Below are 17422 nucleotides of genomic sequence, written 5' to 3'. Positions count from 1 at the left end.
TTAGTACGCCCACCCCCCGCCCACAAAAAACACCACACTTACACACACTCAAAATTGGGTTAACATGCACGCACTTTGACCACACGGTCTCTAAAAAAAAGAGAGGCGAAGGACTAACAGGGCTGGTTGAGCGGGCTAGATCCTCTGCCCCGTTGGGCTTCAAAGCAGAGCAGGTAGGACGGGATATGTGGGAGGACCCCCTCACACACCCGCCATTGCCACCCGGGGCATGGAGAAAGGTGTCAGATTGCCTCTGGGCGAGGCCTGCCTACTCCCAACTCCTGCAGTCCGGCTCCTCTCTCGACTACACGCACAAAAAATACACTTTAAAAAAAAAAATGTATGTGTATAGTGAACGAATATGATGTGCTAAAATTTAAAATCCCTAATACAGTGTTATTTCTAACAATTAAATCTAAAATTAATATAGAAATTAAATTATTAAAAAAACATTTAATAAAAAATGTATTAAAAGATATTTATTCCTTTTTATTATAACATTTTATAAGCCCATCTTTGCGTCACACACCAATTGTACAACGTGGCCATATCATGAAATATTAATGAAGGCATTCATGTCTGTATCTATATTCAACCCATAGGGGGCATAGGTTTTCAATCTGTGAATCCAAGTTTGGAGATCTCCTTTACCAGTAGACTTCCCCTCCAGTGTGGTTTGAACTTATCAATACCCAGCACAAGAGTTTTTGACGGGTGCCTGTTATGCTCCAAAAGGTAGTGCTTGGATACCGAATGATTCTTAAACCCCATCTTTATATTCGTGATGTGCTTGTTAAGGCGGACTTGTAGGGGGCGTTTGGTCCGCCCCATGGGCACTGCAACATGTAGACCACCCCAATAGTAGCACACGTGATACAAAGTTTGATGGTATATTGTTTTTGCGTGGCAGTGGATATGAAGGTGGTAGTCCGTATTTGCGAGCAGGAATTCAGGGAGCGGACCCTACACCGTCTGCATCGATAAAAAACGGTTAGCTGGTCAAAGAAACTCCTGCTATTAACCGGTGGATTGAGGACATTGGGGGCCAGCTGATTTCGCAAAGATGGTACACCTCTAAAAATCACTCTGAGTTTTTCTGGTAGGACATTTTTGAGAGTAGCATCATTGCTAGCAATGTGCCAGTGTTTATTGATCAGATGCTTGATATTCTTATGTTGCAAAGAATAGGAAGTTATAAAGGGAACACCCAAGGGGAACTGATCTCCATCACAAGGTTCCCTTTCGACCTATAAATCCTTCCTATTGGTAGCTTTAACTGAATCCAAGGTATCCATAAGGGACTCTCGTTGATGCCCCTTTTCGAGGAACCTGTTGGTAAGGACCTCAGCCTGTAACAAGAATTCATGTGGGTCAGAACAGTTCCTTCGGTGTCTAAGATATTGGCTTTTAGGAACTGCCCTGAGCAAAGAGCTGTGATGACAACTGTCAACAGGGATGAATGAGTTCCTGTCTGTCCCCTTAAGGTGAAAGTAACAAACAAAGTATCCCTAATCCCAACTTTAAGGTCCAAATAATGGATCTTGGATTGACTTGCTTCATATTTGAGTTGTATACCTCTCGGATTTAGATTAAGGGACGCCATAAACTCCACCAGGTCCTGATGTTGGCCATCCCATAGGATGAGGATGTCATCGATATACCTAGCCAAAAGGGCAAATTGTGGTATATCCTTGGTATGGATGATATCCTCCTCCCATCTGACCATGAAAAGATTAGCCAGGCTGGGAGCATATTTGGCCCCCATGGCAACCCCCGTATCCTGTCTATAAAAATCGAACCAGAAATAGTTTGAGGAGGCTGCAAATCTTTATAGCGACAAAAGAAAGCCACTTGCTCCTGAGGGAGATCAGAATCACGTTCTAAAAAGCCTTGTACCGCCTCAAACCCTAGTTTGTGTGGGATAATGGTATAAAGGGACGTGACGTCCACAGTCACCAAGCAAATACCATTCTTAGGGGAAATGGCAGAAAGCAAATTGATAATGTGCCTGGAATCCCTAACAAAAGGAAATAAAAATCGATGTATCTGCCCGCCCGGGAATCAATCCCACTAACTATGGGACGTCCCGGAGGCAGACAGGATCCTTTTGAAGTTTCGGTAAATAATAGATAGTGGGGGTATGTGGGGCTTTAGGTATCAAATAAAGCCTCCCTTTGGGGTTAAGAATACCCTTATAGAACCCCCTCGCCACTATTAACTCAAGGTCTTTAATATATTTAGCCTTGGGGTCGGACGACAGCAAGAATGTAGGTGCTGAAATCCCCAACATCTCTGCCATATAGTCCGTCCTAAAACCACAATCCCCTCCCCCCTGTCAGCTGGCCTTATGACCAAATCCTTATTGTTACACAAGGAATCCAGCCCATCTTGTAGGGTTTTGTTCATCCTGGCCTTCTTAACCTCCATAAGTTCTAAATCTCTTATTAACACATCACAAAACACCCTTAATGATGGTGCAAGGGTGCCTGGAGGGTTAAAAAGAGATGCATTCGACAGCCCTGAATGAACAAATTCAGTAGCCATCACCTGGTTGCTGGATGGGATACCAGCCATATACCGCTTAATATTCAACTTCCTAACACATTTGTGTATGTCCATAAAAGTATGTATTAGGACTTTCGACGGCGTATATGACGCTGCGCCATCGTAAGTCCTTTCAGAATCTGCCCCTAAATGTTTTTTTTTCCTTTGTTTTCTTTGTCTGAATTTCTCACTTCTTGTTCCTCCTCCAGTAAGGTGTTCAGTAAGCTTTCCACCGCTCGGATGATGGTGGAAAGCTTACTGAGGAGAAACAGGAAGTGAGAAATTCAAACAAAGAAAAAAAGAAGGGAAATGGAGGGAAAAGGTAAGTGAACCAACAATGCACGAGCTTAAAGGAACCTATTTAGAAAATAAAAGACAAACCTTTACAACCCCCTTAAAAAAAAAAAGGATGATCTCCAACCATTGAAAGCAAAAAGAGACTCAACGCAGATTCAGAGAGACTTTTAATACCTTTTCTTTTTTCTCTTTCTCAGAAACTGTTACATGCAGATGTGTTTTGCAGTTGTGTTCGTGAAATATAGAAGTGAGTTTTTAAACAAAGGAAATGGGCAGCTAGGCGTTTCTAAGAAAAATGTAGATACAAATACAGGTCAGCTAACACCAAGAACATCTGAAAAGCAAATCTTTCCAAAAATAAGAACGAAAATCCAAAAATAAGAATGAAAATCCCAAAATTCGAAAACCCAAAAATCTGAAATAATAACTAACTAACTATTAAATTATAGATATTGGAATTTCCTTTCAAATTTGGCTGTTAGGGAACGTAATCAATACAAATTTATCCGAAGTTTAGAATTATCCGAAATAACGAATGCCGCATTTTATTATTATTATTATTTATTATTATTAATTTGTTACGTTCCATTCCTTTAGATGCGGCATTCGTTATTTCAAGTAATTCCTTACTTCGGATAAATTCGTATTCGTTATTGAAAGGATATTCCAATATTTATAATTTAATAGTTAGTAATAGTAATTGTTAGTTATTATTTTCCAATTTTGAATTTTCAAATTTTCGGGGGGATTTTTGTTTTTTTCGTATTTTCGTTCTTTCGAATCTTCTTTTTCGTATTTTCGGCTTTTTGAATTTCCGAATTTTTGAATTTCCAAAATCGAGTTTAATGCCATAACGGGTAATGCCCTTGAAATTCTGCATTGCTGGTAATTTCATAATCAAAAATATTGCGGACGATAACAGTGAATCATGCAGGCCTATGGCCTTGTTTATACCTATGCAGATGCGATGGAGCACACGCATACATTTTTGTGAGTTTCCATGCACTGTGTTTGGGGCTGCTCATTGATTTCAGAGGGCTGCTCTACGTGCAAAAAATGGGCTATTGCAGGTGGCGCTCAACCACAGTGGCAGTGCAAAGGGAGAGGAAGTCAAGAGGAACCTGGTTCCTCTATGGCTTCCTGAGTCACTAGAGCAACGATCCAGTTGCACGCCCATGTAACTCAGGTGGCCATCTTAGGTGTGGCAGAGTCTATTTAAGACCCTGGCTTCCGGATTTGGTGCACATCCAGGGAGTGGATAGAGTAGCGACAGGTCACCCCCCCATCTGTCAGAGACAGTATTGGGCTTCATGTACACTACAGCTCCTAAACTTGAATTTAGGAGCTTTTGGCGTTTTCCCAAAGCTCCTAAACTCCATGTACACATAGGGGCAGATCCACAAAAGCATTACGCCGGCGTATCTCTTGATACGCCGGCGTAATTTAAAATTTCCCGCGTCGTATCTTTGTTTTGTATCCACAAAACAAGATACGACGGCATCTGGGATCGATCCGACAGGCGTACGTCTTAGTACGCCGTCGGATCTTAGATGCAATTTTTCGGCGTCCGCTAGGTGGCGTTTCCGTTTAAATCCGCGTTGAGTATGCAAATTAGCTATTTACGGCGATCCATGAACGTACGTCCGGCCGGCGCATTTTAGGCTTTTTCGGCGTAAGGTTGCTCCTGCTATTATGAGGCGTACGCAATGTTAAGTATGGACGTCGTTCCCGCTTAGAATTTTGAAATTTTTACGTCGTTTGCGTAAGTCGTTCGCGAATAGGGCTGTACGTAAGTTACGTTCACGTCTAAAGCATTGACGATTTGCAGGGGAATTTCAAGTATGCGCACTGGGATTCTTTTACGAACGGTGCATGCTCCGTTCGTAAAAAACGCGGGGTCACCATGAATTTAAATAAAACGCGCCCACATCATCCCCATTTGAATTAGTCGGGCTTACGCCGGCCCACATACGTTAAGCCGCCGTAACTTAGGGCGCAAGTTCTTTCTGAATACGGAACTTGCACCCAAATTTACGGCGGCGTAACGTATCGGAGATACGTTACGCCCGCACAAGATTACGTAGGGCTACCTGAATCCGGCCCATAGAGTTTAAGAGTTGCTGTGGTTAGGGGAGCTTCAACCTCCCTCAACCGCGCCCTCTCTGGAGCGCTGCAGAACGTTTTGACTGCCGGCAAACACAAGCAGTGGCAAAATCGTGGCACGTGCCGTGTTTTGCGGTTTTCCGCAGCCAGCGGTCAAAGTAGGCAATGTGTACAAGAAGCCTTAGCGGTAGGTAAAGGTTCCAGACGAACTTAGGGTACCGCCACTCTCTTTGGACACCTTCCCATTTGGGCTTGGACAAGAAAAGCCGCATTCTGCCCCTCCAGACAGATGCTGTCAGTTTGGCTGAAACCTGCTGCACTACACGCCAACAGCATGTAGTGCAGCAGGTTTCAGCCAAACTGTGAGTGTTCCCGATTAGGTCTCCTTCCATCGGGCTTGTTGTCAACCGTTTTCTATTTACATCAATACATGTTCCATTCATTGCACTTGGACTGAGTGTGTGTTATTGCTGATGCACCACACTGTACCCACCCACAAGTCCATGACCATTTTGAAAAATGGTGCCACACTAAAATGCATGGCCCTTTGTCACCATGAGTTTTGACCCGCAAAAGCATATGCGTGTTACTAGAGGCATGGGAGCTGAATGTGAGCCTAGACCAGGGGTCTCAAAATCTGTTGCCAAACTACAAGTCCCATGAGGAATTGCAAGGCTGACCGTTACAAGCTTGACTCCTCCCACAGGCAGAGGCATGATGGGACTTGTAGTTTCACAACAGCTGGAGGGCCGCCAGTTTGAGACCCCTGGCCTAGACTAAATATTTATTGTTTGTGACTCAAATCTGTTATAATTGCAAAGACGCGCAACAAGCGTATCCTGTATTACTTTATCTCTACAATATTGCATTAAGAAAGATCGGATTGTTTACAATGCTGAAGTTAATATAGACCCCTCTGCTTCCCCAACTTGGTTGCTGTAACTTCCTCCTCCTCGCTGTCATCACCAAGGTTCACTATGACTCAGACCCTTCCTCAAGTAGCCAAATACCAACTAGTTTAGTTTCTGTTCATACAGCATCTACAGTGCCTTGAAAAAGCATTCATACCCCTTGAAATTTTCCAAATGTTGTCATGTTACAACCAAAAATGTAAATGTATTTTATTGGGATTTTATGTGAGAGACCAACACAAAGTGGCATCTAATTGTGAAGTGGAAGGAAAATGATAAATGGTTTTCAAAATTGTTTACAAATAAATATGTAAAAAGTGGGGGGGGGGCATTTGTATTCAGCCCCCTTTACTCTTATACCTCTAGTGGAACCAATTTCCTTCAGAAGTCACCTAATTAGTAAATAGAGTCAGAAATGTACTGCGTTAAACAGCACGTAACACACTGAAATAAATGGCGTTAAACTTGCAGTAACGCACTGAACTATACTGCATTAAATGGAAGATAACGCACTGAAATATATGATATAATAGGATGAATGCGCTATAATCAACCTTTGCTGTTAAACAGTACACACCGTGTATACATAAACACTGCAAGTTTAACGCCATATATTTCAGTGCGTTATCTTCTGTTTAACGCAGTATAGTTCAGTGCATTACTGCAAGTTTAACACCGTATATTTCAGTGCATTACATGCTGTTTAACGCAGTACATTTCTATGAGTTAGTGCATGCTTAACGCAGTACATTTCTGTGCATTACTGCAAGTTTAACACTGTATATTTCAGTGCGTCACCTTGCATTTAATGCCGTATATTTCTGTCTGTTACTGCAAGTTTAACTCCATATATTTCAGTGCATTGTTTAAAAGTACTACAGCGCTACTATGATAAACAAGGGGAAAAAAAACAACAAAAATAACCAAATGATAAAGCTGCATACATAAAAAGGGGCTAAACCAGTAAATAGTAATATAAAACTGTTAAACTTGCAGTAATGCACTGAACTATACTGCGTTAAACAGAAGATAACGCACTGAAATATATGGCGTTAAACTTGCAGTGTTTATTTATACACGGTGTGTACTGTTAAACAGCAAAGGTTGATTATAGCGCATTCATCCTATTATAGCATATATATATATAGCGTAATGCACTGAAATATACGGTGTTAAACTTGCAGTAATGCACTGAACTATACGGCATTAAATGGAAGGTGACGCACTGAAATATATAGTGTCAAACTTGCAGTAACGCACAGAAATGTACTGCGTTAAGCATGCACTAACTTACAGAAATATACGGTGTTAAACTTGCAGTAATGCACTGAAATATACAGCGTTAAACGGAGGGTAACGCACTGAAATATACGGCGTTAATAGGATTTTTTTGTACTCTGTCAAATCCCTTTCTCTGTCGTCCATGGACGGACACAGCCTTCACAAGTCTTGAATATAACCCATATGTCAAGACTTGTGAAGCCTGTGTCCATCCATGGACGACAGAGAAAAAAGGACGTCAATTTTGTTTGGGAGCCATGTCACACGCTCACGCAATTGTCAGTTAAAGCGACGCAGTGCCGAATCGCAAAAAGTGTTCTGGTCTTTGGCCAGCCAAATCCTCTGGGGCTGAAGTGGTTAAACTCTCATCTCTGTACATCTGCTGTGCCCATTATGAGGCATTCCCACCATCCCTGCTTTGACTTCCGTTCTCTGTACACTTATGGTGTCTGTTATTAGTGGCTCCCACCCTCCTTTCTTTGAGTTCCAATCTCTGCACACCCGCTGTGCCCATTATGAGGGGTTCCCACCATCCCTTTTCTCAGTTCCCGGGTCTGTACACCCGCTGTGCCCATTATGAGGGGTTCTCACCATCCCTTTTCTCAGTTCCCGGGTCTGTACACCCGCTGTGCCCATTATGAGGCGTTCCCACCATCCCTGTGCTGTGTTCCCGGGTCTGTACACCCGCTGTGCCCATTATGAGGCGTTCCCACCATCCCTGTACTGAGTTCCCGGGTCTGTACACCCGCTGTGCCCATTATGAGGCGTTCCCACCATCCCTGTGCTGAGTTCCCGGGTCTGTACACCCGCTGTGCCCATTATGAGGGGTTCTTATTTTTGCTATATTCTTTTTATATCGGTAACAGACAAAAGTAGGCGGGAACAAATAAAAACGCATAGGTGGACAAGAACAGGTTCGGTTATACAGTCGGGAGATCTCACTGCTGGGGTATGAAATATTACCTTCTCTGAAATCGCATTTCTTTTCCAAGATGCTGATCATTGTTCATTGAGTACCATTTAATACAATCCAGGTCATTAAAGCGGAAGTAAACCCATCCATAAAACAGTTTCATTTACGGCACGTGCCGGAAATGTAACACTCCCATTGGCTGTGCTCTCAACCAAACTGTCAAACCATCCAATGGCTGGTGTCTAAACTGATCACATGTGCAGAATCATGGCAGTTATAGATTAAACAGAGCCAAAGATGGCAGCTTCCTTGGCTGAAAACGATAGGGGGGGGGGGGGGTACTTACACTTTAAGTTGCTGAGTGGTATATTGTTTCCTTGTATTAATAGACAATGGGCTAGATTCAGAAAGCTCGCCGTAAGTTTGTGCGGGCGTAGCGTATCTCAGATACGCTACGCCGGCGTAACTTAGTGAGGCTGGGGCTGGATTCACAAAGAACCCGTGCCCTAAGTTACGGCGGCGTAGCGTACATCTGCCGGCGTAAGCGCGCCAAATTCAAATTCTGAAGAGGTGGGCGTGTTTTATGTAAATAAAACATGACCCCGTGTAAATGACGTTTCTCACGAACGGTGCAGGCGCCGTCCGTGAACGTATCCCAGTGCGCATGCTCCTAATCACGTCGCAAATAGTCAATGCTTTCGACGTGGACGTAATTTACGCAAAGCCCTATTCGCGAACGACTTACGCAAACAACGGCAAAATTCGACGCTGGCCCGACGTCCATACTTAACATTGGTTGCTCCTCATATAGCACGAGCAACGTTACGTCGGAAAAAGCCTTACGCAAACGACGTAAAAAATTCCGCCGGGCGCACGTACGTTTCTGAATCCGCGTATCCAGCTCATTTGCATATTCTACGCGGAAATCGACGGAAGCGCCACCTAGCGGCCAGCGTAAATATGCAACTAAGATACTAAGATAAGACTTACGCCAGTCGGATCTTGGCCTAATTTCGGCGTATTTTGCTTTCTGAATACAGAAAGAAGATACGCCGGCGCAGCTTTGAATTTACGCGGAGTATCAATAGATACGCCGACGTAAATTCTTGCTGAATCTAGCCCAATGTGTTCATTCCAAAATTGAAGAAAAGCAACTATTATGTATTTACTTCCTCTTCTGAATCAGCATTTCCACCTTACTATTTCTAACATGGAACTGCAAACCTATAGGACAAAGCTTCTATTATACAGTATATATATATATATATATATATATATATATATATATATATATATATATATATATATATATATATATATATATATATATATATTGTAACTGTCCGCTTATCATTGTGGATCTTGTCCAGCACTTACTGCTGGGTGGAACCTTTCTGCCTCCCTTTGGTTCCCTGGGGAATGTTTTGATCAGCAGGATTACAAGACCACTCCTTCTTCCTGTCTTAGTAAGAAAGCCTTTTCCTGTATCTCAGATGCCACATGTTAGCTGTCTGCATAGGATTTCATGGAAGATGTCTGCAGAAAATCCCTAAAGCTTAAAGTTTGTACCCCCCTTGGCAAGTGGATCGAGGTATGCAGAAAAGTGTGCATTGTTATAAAGGTGTATATGTTCTAGAGATAAACCCTGTTCATGCTGTTTGGTTTTAAATACGCTATATGATCCAAGACACTTTGCATGTAACCATGTTTCTTTGAATGTTCAATGTAATTAGATGTGTGTGCAGACAACTGTAATTAACCCTGTAACCCCCTTTTTGGTGACAACTGTAAATAAGTGTGTTGTATGTCATTTACAGTTTTCACGGTGCTATGTTGCAATGGTGCTTACGATATTCATGTTTACGGTGCTTAAGGAGATAAAGAAAATAATATTCAACCCTGCTGCGCACCTTTGTCGCGAAATAATAAAACTACTGCACCCGTCAGAAGCTCTCCTCTTGTTATTTATTCGATGCCAAAGGGGCCGTAACAGTGAAAACTCGTCGCTGCGGTGGAGACTCGACATCACCAGCTGCGTCGCTGTCTTCATCGAACTGTGAGTAAAGGCTTCCCAACGCCTCGCAAGACACGTGCGGACGCCATCTTGGCAACAGAGACTTGGCTAAAAAAGTAAACGTGTCACGTGAACTTTTAAATATAGCGGGCTCTTTATATGTGATCCGGAAGCCGCCCTTAACTAATATGCGAGCCAAATAGTTAATATTTTGCTAAACCAGTGATCAAGTTATTATATTCGTGTTTAGAGGCCTAGTGTCAGATTTAAAGCAATGCCATCTTCCAAGTTCCTAATCCACTAAACTGCAGTTATTTACGTAAAGGGTTAATTGTCTGGTTAGAAAGTGTCAGCAGTATATTCGTTTAAAACATTTTGTAGTACTGTATGCATTGTTTGCTAATCTTTAGTTACAAGTGTGAACACCTGTTATCTGTTGTAGCCCTTAGTAGCAAGTTTGAGCCAACACTCATTCAAGTTAGGTTTCAGGCACACTCACACTTGAAAGGCAAAGGCACACTAGAACAAAATGTTGTCACCTGCTGAAGAAACAGACAAACCCACAGAGTCACAACGGGTACGATCCAGCTCTAGAGAGCAAAGCCTAACAGAAAAGGGCAAAGAAATGCACGAAGAAACAGTTAAGAAAAATGAAAAGGCATTCAACAAGGTGTGCCACTCTTGGAAGGAGCTAGCAAAGGAATGTAGGACAAAGTTAAAATATTTCTGCTCAACTGAAGACCTTAATACAAGATTGAAAGAGATTAAAGCCAAAGAAGCGTTAGTGCACCAACAGTATGAGTCCATGTGCCGAAATAATTCCACTACCCCGTACGTTGTTAAGAAAATGGATGCATGCACCGCGTTAACGGCTGAAATCTGCAACCTCATCAGCAAGCGGCTAGAGAATGTAGATGAAATCTTTAACGATCAACTTGAGAAGGAAAGGGTGAGGATGGTTCTTAATAAAGAAGAGCATGAGTCAGTCTTTGGAAACTCAGAAACAGAAACTGTCCTCTCAGAGTCATTACCAGACTCCAACGCAAGCTCAAGAGCCACTTCCAGATCTAGCAAACGCGCTGACGCAGAAGCAGATCTTGCAGCCAAAATAGAACAGGCAAAGGCGACGCAACAGATGCGCGAGGAGCAAGCTAAGCTGAACAAACTAGAGGCAGAAATTAAACTGAAGTTGGATGAGGAAAAGACAAGACTACAACAGCTACAAGCAGAAAATGAAGTCAAGGTAGCTGCAGCAAGAGTGAAAGCCTACAACGCTTATGATAGTTTTGAAATTTACGAACAGGAGAAAGACCACAATGTGCAATACCTCTGCCAAAATAATGAACCACGAAACTCATTGAATCCAAAGGCTGTGCCATTTCAACCTTCAAATACACCACTTGGGGTGCCAAGACCAAATGAAGAAGTTAGTCTAACCCCAGGACTTGCAAGTCTGCTTATCTCCAACCGTCTCCCTATACCTGAACCAACTGTATTCACAGGTGATCCTTTGAAGTTCATAGATTGGAAGATATCCTTTATGGCGCTGATTGATCAGAAACCACTCCCTGTGTGCGAAAAAATGCTGTACTTGAAGAGGTATCTCGGTGGTGAAGCTCGTAAGGCAGTGGAAGGGTTCTTCTACCGAAATTCAGAAGATGCCTATCTAGGTGCTTGGGGAATCCTACAGGACAGGTATGGAGGTCCATTCATAGTGCAAAGAGCCTTCAGAGAAAGGTTAGCTAAATGGCCAAAGATATCAGCAAATGACCCTGTAGCATTAAGAGAGTTTGCAGATTTCCTTCAAGGTTGTGTGGAGGCCATTCCTCATGTTAAAGGCCTAGCTATTCTAAATGATTGTGAAGAAAACCACAAGCTTCTCAAGAAACTGCCTGAATGGATCGTGCGCAGATGGGGTCGCATCGCCGTGGACGAGCTGGACAAGTCCCAAGAATACCCAACCTTTGCTCGTTTCACAGAGTTCCTGCAAAGGGAAGCTAAGATTGCATGCAACCCCATTGCCTCTCCTTTTCTCCTCAGTACCAAGACTACAGATGAGAGAATTCCCAAGAGAGCCAAGGCGCTCAACACAAGCACTCAAATGAAGCCCTCTACCTTCAACGTTCCAAATATCTCAGCTTCAAGACCGAAACCACCTTGCCTAGTCTGCAAAGACGAAACACACGGTGTCGCTAAATGTCTGACTTTTGCGGCAAAGACCATCGATGAAAAGAGGGCCTTTATTCACGAAAACCATCTCTGTTTTGGTTGCTTAAGAAAGGGCCACACTACAAAAGACTGCAAAGGAAGACACACGTGTAGCATATGCAGTCGACGTCATCCAACCTGTTTGCACATACAGAGAGACACTGAGCCTGTCAAGGCATCAAACGATGATTCAGTAGGCATGAGAAATAAGGCAAACGACAACGTTCCCAAAGTTATGTCCCATACTTTGACAAGACATACGTCTGCCACATCCTGCATTGTTCCAGTTCTGTTGTCAGCTACTACGGAGCCTCAGAGGGAAATCCTCACTTATGCCTTACTTGACACACAGAGTGATTCAACCTTTATTCTGGCAGACCTGGTATCGAAGTTAAGTGTGAGCACCAAGCCATTACAGCTAAGGCTCAGCACAATGACAGCGGTTGACACAGTTATTTCAAGCCAAATTGCTCACGGTCTGCAAGTGCGTGGCTTCAACTCCGAAGTTCAAGTTCAACTCCGTCAAGCCTATACAAGAGATTTCATTCCAGTAGATAAGTCTCACATCCCCACTAAGGAGACTGCACTCCAGTGGTCACACCTCAAACACTTGGCAAACAAGTTACAGCCACTTCAAGATTGCGAAGTAGGACTACTGATCGGTTATGACTGCCCATCAGCACTGGCTCCCTTGGAGGTTGTTATCGGCTCCGAAAATGAACCCTTCGCTCAAAAAACTATGCTCGGCTGGAGCATTGTAGGATCAGCAAATCCACATCTTGATAGACAGGGTAGCCAGAGCTTCGTACACAGAGTCGCAGTGAAAGAAATGCCAATGCCGCCGGTCGCTGATGTGTTAAAGGCTTTAGAAATGGACTTCATTGAAAGAAATTATGAAGATAAGTACGTGTCTCAAGATGATGTTCGCTTCGTGCAGTTTCTCTCGGAAACTATAATGAAAAGGAAAGATGGACACTACGAGATGCCGTTACCCTTCAAAGACAACAGTCAACTGGCACTACCAAACAATAAGAGGCTGGCCCTTATTCGACTTCATCATCTAAAGAAAAGATTAAAGGGAAATAGACAGTACCATGAACACTACACTGCATTCATGGAAGAAACAATCAGAAAAGGTGATGCAGAACCAGCCCCTTCATTATCAGAGGAAGAGACAGTGTGGTACATCCCACATCACAGGGTTTATCACCCCAAGAAGCCAGACAAGTTAAGAGTTGTCTTTGATTGTTCAGCAAAGTTCAAAGGCATCTCCCTAAACAATACCTTGCTGACAGGTCCCGACCTGATAAACTCTCTAGTGGGAGTCCTCTGTCGCTTCAGGAAGGAAGCAGTTGCTGTGATATGCGACATTGAAAAGATGTTCCATCAGTTCTATATCCCCTCAGAAATGCGCAATTACTTAAGGTTCCTTTGGTGGGAGAACGGTCAGTTGGAAACAGAACCGAAAGAATACAGAATGGCAGTTCACCTTTTCGGTGCCAGCTCCTCTCCAGGATGTGCCAATTTCGGCCTTAAGTATCTTGCACGACAACACAAGTCAGAACATCCCTCAGCATCAGCCTTCATCGAGAAGAACTTTTATGTCGACGACGGCCTAACTAGCGTTCCAACAGTCAGCGAAGCTTCGAATCTAATCCTCGAAACTCAAGGATTATGTAAAAATGCCGGCCTACGACTGCATAAGTTCAACTCTAATAAAAGGGACGTCCTGTCCTGTATTGCTCCGTCAGAAAGAGCAACAACTAGTGTGCCTGTCAAACTTAGCCCAGACTCAACAACAGAAGGACAAGTACTTGGCATTCAGTGGTCAATTGAAAACGACACCTTCAGTTTCAGTGCTGACATAAAGCATCAACCCTCAACTCGTCGTGGTATCCTGTCAGTCGTAGCCTCCCTTTATGATCCTCTAGGCTTCATAGCCCCCTTCATACTGAGTGGCAAGTGCATTCTCCAAGAGCTTTGCCGCAGAGGCATCAGTTGGGATGAAGCACTTCCTGAGAGCTTATGTCCACGGTGGGAGGCTTGGAAGAGTAGTCTGCAAGCTTTAAGGGAAATCAAGATACCCAGATGTTACCATCCCCCAGACTTTGGTAACAGAATGAAAGTGGAACTACACCACTTTTCCGATGCCAGCAACATAGGATATGGTGCCTGTTCGTACCTTAGGTACAAAAATGACAGAGATCAAGTCCATTGCAGCTTCGTAATGGCCAAGGCAAGAGTCGCACCAACGAAGATTGTGAGCATCCCAAGGCTTGAACTCTCAGCTGCCGTCACTGCAGCAAGGTTGAGTGTCATGTTGAAGGCAGAACTTGAAATAGAAGTTGACAAAGAGTTCTTCTGGACAGACTCCCAAGTAGTCTTAGCCTATATCAATAACGAAGCAAGAAGGTTTCACGTGTTTGTAGCCAATCGTGTTCAACTCATAAGAGAGATTACAGATCCAACCCAATGGCATTATGTGGATACGACACAAAACCCAGCCGACCATGCATCCAGGGGTCTACATGTAGCGGATATCTCCACCTCAAGTTGGTTATCTGGGCCTAGTTTCCTTTGGAGATCTGAAGTGCACGCATCTTCAAGCTCTTCAGAAGAACTAATTGTAGACGATCCTAAAGTCAAACCCATTACAACCCTTGCATCACAAGCCAATGAACAATTCTGGAGTCGGTGGAAAAGAGAATACCTCATGAGTGTTTCCACAAGACAGAAATGGCACACACCTCGACGTAACCTCAAAGTAAATGACATCGTCATAATCAAAGATGATATGTCTCCCAGATGCCAGTGGCAACTAGGACGTGTAATTGAAACTACAATAGAAAAGGATGATCTAGTTCGTCGAGTCAAGGTGTTAGTAGGTGACAGAAGATTGCAAGATAAGAAGGACTATGTATCAAAACCTTCAATTATTGAACGTCCTATTCAAAAGCTAGTAGTCCTCATAGAAAGCAAATAAGTTCAGTTTTAGTGATACACTAGCATACCACCACACAAGACAGTAGCCAGTTACAGAGGTACCTATAAGCTAAATTGTGTATGATGTACCATGTTTTATAGCGGCCATGGTTATGTTCTGTAAATTATGTATGACCTTTTAGGTTATATTCATCATAACATAATTTGGTGGGAGTGTAACTGTCCGCTTATCATTGTGGATCTTGTCCAGCACTTACTGCTGGGTGGAACCTTTCTGCCTCCCTTTGGTTCCCTGGGGAATGTTTTGATCAGCAGGATTACAAGACCACTCCTTCTTCCTGTCTTAGTAAGAAAGCCTTTTCCTGTATCTCAGATGCCACATGTTAGCTGTCTGCATAGGATTTCATGGAAGATGTCTGCAGAAAATCCCTAAAGCTTAAAGTTTGTACCCCCCTTGGCAAGTGGATCGAGGTATGCAGAAAAGTGTGCATTGTTATAAAGGTGTATATGTTCTAGAGATAAACCCTGTTCATGCTGTTTGGTTTTAAATACGCTATATGATCCAAGACACTTTGCATGTAACCATGTTTCTTTGAATGTTCAATGTAATTAGATGTGTGTGCAGACAACTGTAATTAACCCTGTAACCCCCTTTTTGGTGACAACTGTAAATAAGTGTGTTGTATGTCATTTACAGTTTTCACGGTGCTATGGTGCTATGGTGCTTACGATATTCATGTTTACGGTGCTTAAGGAGATAAAGAAAATAATATTCAACCCTGCTGCGCACCTTTGTTCCGAAAGAATAAAACTACTGCACCCGTCAGAAGCTCTCCTCTTGTTATTTATTCGATGCCAAAGGGGCCGTAACATATATATATATATATATATATATATATATATATATATATATATATATATATATATATATATAGAGGGATTGGGGAACCCTCCACAAAGAGTACCTGTCACCACCTATTACTGTCAAGGGATGTTTACATTTCTTGTGACAGAAATGAAAGTGATCAAAAACATAAAAAAAAACACAATGTAAAAATAAATAAATAAAATGAATAAGAAAAAATAATAATAATTAAAGTACCTCTGTCCCCACGAGCTTGCGCAGCAAGGAAAACGCATAGCAGGTGTACAGACCCGGAAACTCAGCACAGGGATGGTGGGAACCCCTGATAATGGGCACAGCGGGTGTACAGACCCGGGAACTGAGAAAAGAAAGTCGTCAGAGCGAGAGCAATAATTCTAGTACTAGATCTCCTCTGTAACTATAAGCTTGTAAACGTTTTTTTTTTTTTTAAGATTAAGATTTTTTTTTATGGAGATTTTTAGGTACCGTAGTTTGTCGCCATTCCATGAGTGTGTCAAATTTCAAAATGTGACATGTAATGTATCTATTTACTCAGGGTAACATTATCTTTCACATTATACAAAAAAATTGGGCTAACTTTACTGGTTTTTTTTTTTTAAATTCATGTAAGTATCTTTTCCCCCCAAAAATTGCATTTGAAAGACCGCTGAGCAAATACCGTGTGACATAAAATATTGCAACAATCGCCATTTTATTCTCTATATTCTCTGCTAATATATATATGTATGTTTGGAGGTTCTAACAAATTTTCAAGCAAAAATTACGGATTTTAACCACTTTCCATCCAGGCCAATTCTGACACTTCTCTCCTACGTGTAAAAAATCATAATTTTTTGCTCGAAAATTACACAGAACCCCCAAAACATTATGCATGTTTTTTTTAGCAGACACCCTAGAGCAGGGGTGGGCAATTATTTTTTCGATGGGGCCACATGAGAAACTAAAAATATTTTGGAGGGCCGGGCCAAAAGGCTAAACTCAATACTGCATAAAATCAATTGTATTTCTTTATAAAAAGCAGTAAATATCATTGTTGGAAAACTGGGGGACAGAGGCTGGGGACATGACACAGGAGGGGGACAGAGGCTGGGGACATGACACAGGAGGGGGACAGAGGCTGGGGACATGACACAGGAGGGGGACAGAGGCTGGGGACATGGCACAGGAGGGGGACAGAGGCTGGGGACATGGCACAGGAGGGGGACAGAGGCTGGGGACATGGCACAGGAGGGGGACAGAGGCTGGGGACATGACACAGGAGGGGGGACAGAGGCTGGGGACATGACACAGGAGGGGGACAGAGGCTGGGGACATGACACAGG

The 17422-nt window shown here is 42.9% G+C and overlaps 2 protein-coding genes across 4 annotated transcripts in view; one reads left to right on the top strand and one right to left on the bottom strand.

Annotated features, from left to right (window-relative positions):
• Positions 1 to 17422, bottom strand: part of LOC120924401 (receptor-type tyrosine-protein phosphatase S-like) — a 162766-nt gene that overhangs the window by 115319 nt on the left and 30025 nt on the right. The gene's annotated exons all lie outside the window — the stretch shown is intronic.
• Positions 10332 to 16040, top strand: LOC120924392. The gene is made up of 2 exons (XM_040335339.1): positions 10332 to 15685; positions 15912 to 16040. Exon 1 carries the CDS (start codon positions 10593 to 10595, stop codon positions 15252 to 15254), a length of 4662 nt encoding a protein of 1553 aa, XP_040191273.1. The 5' UTR covers positions 10332 to 10592; the 3' UTR covers positions 15255 to 15685; positions 15912 to 16040.

The sequence above is a fragment of the Rana temporaria genome, chromosome 1 (genome assembly GCF_905171775.1).
Source record: "Rana temporaria chromosome 1, aRanTem1.1, whole genome shotgun sequence".
In the NCBI taxonomy this organism is placed as follows: Eukaryota; Metazoa; Chordata; class Amphibia; order Anura; family Ranidae; genus Rana; species Rana temporaria.
This window is presented reverse-complemented; position numbering and strand designations above follow the sequence as displayed.

What these genes read in the sequence shown, in the direction of transcription:
- LOC120924392 (XM_040335339.1), top strand. Translation starts at nt 10,593, where the DNA reads ATGTTGTCACCTGCTGAAGAAACAGACAAACCCACAGAGTCACAACGG.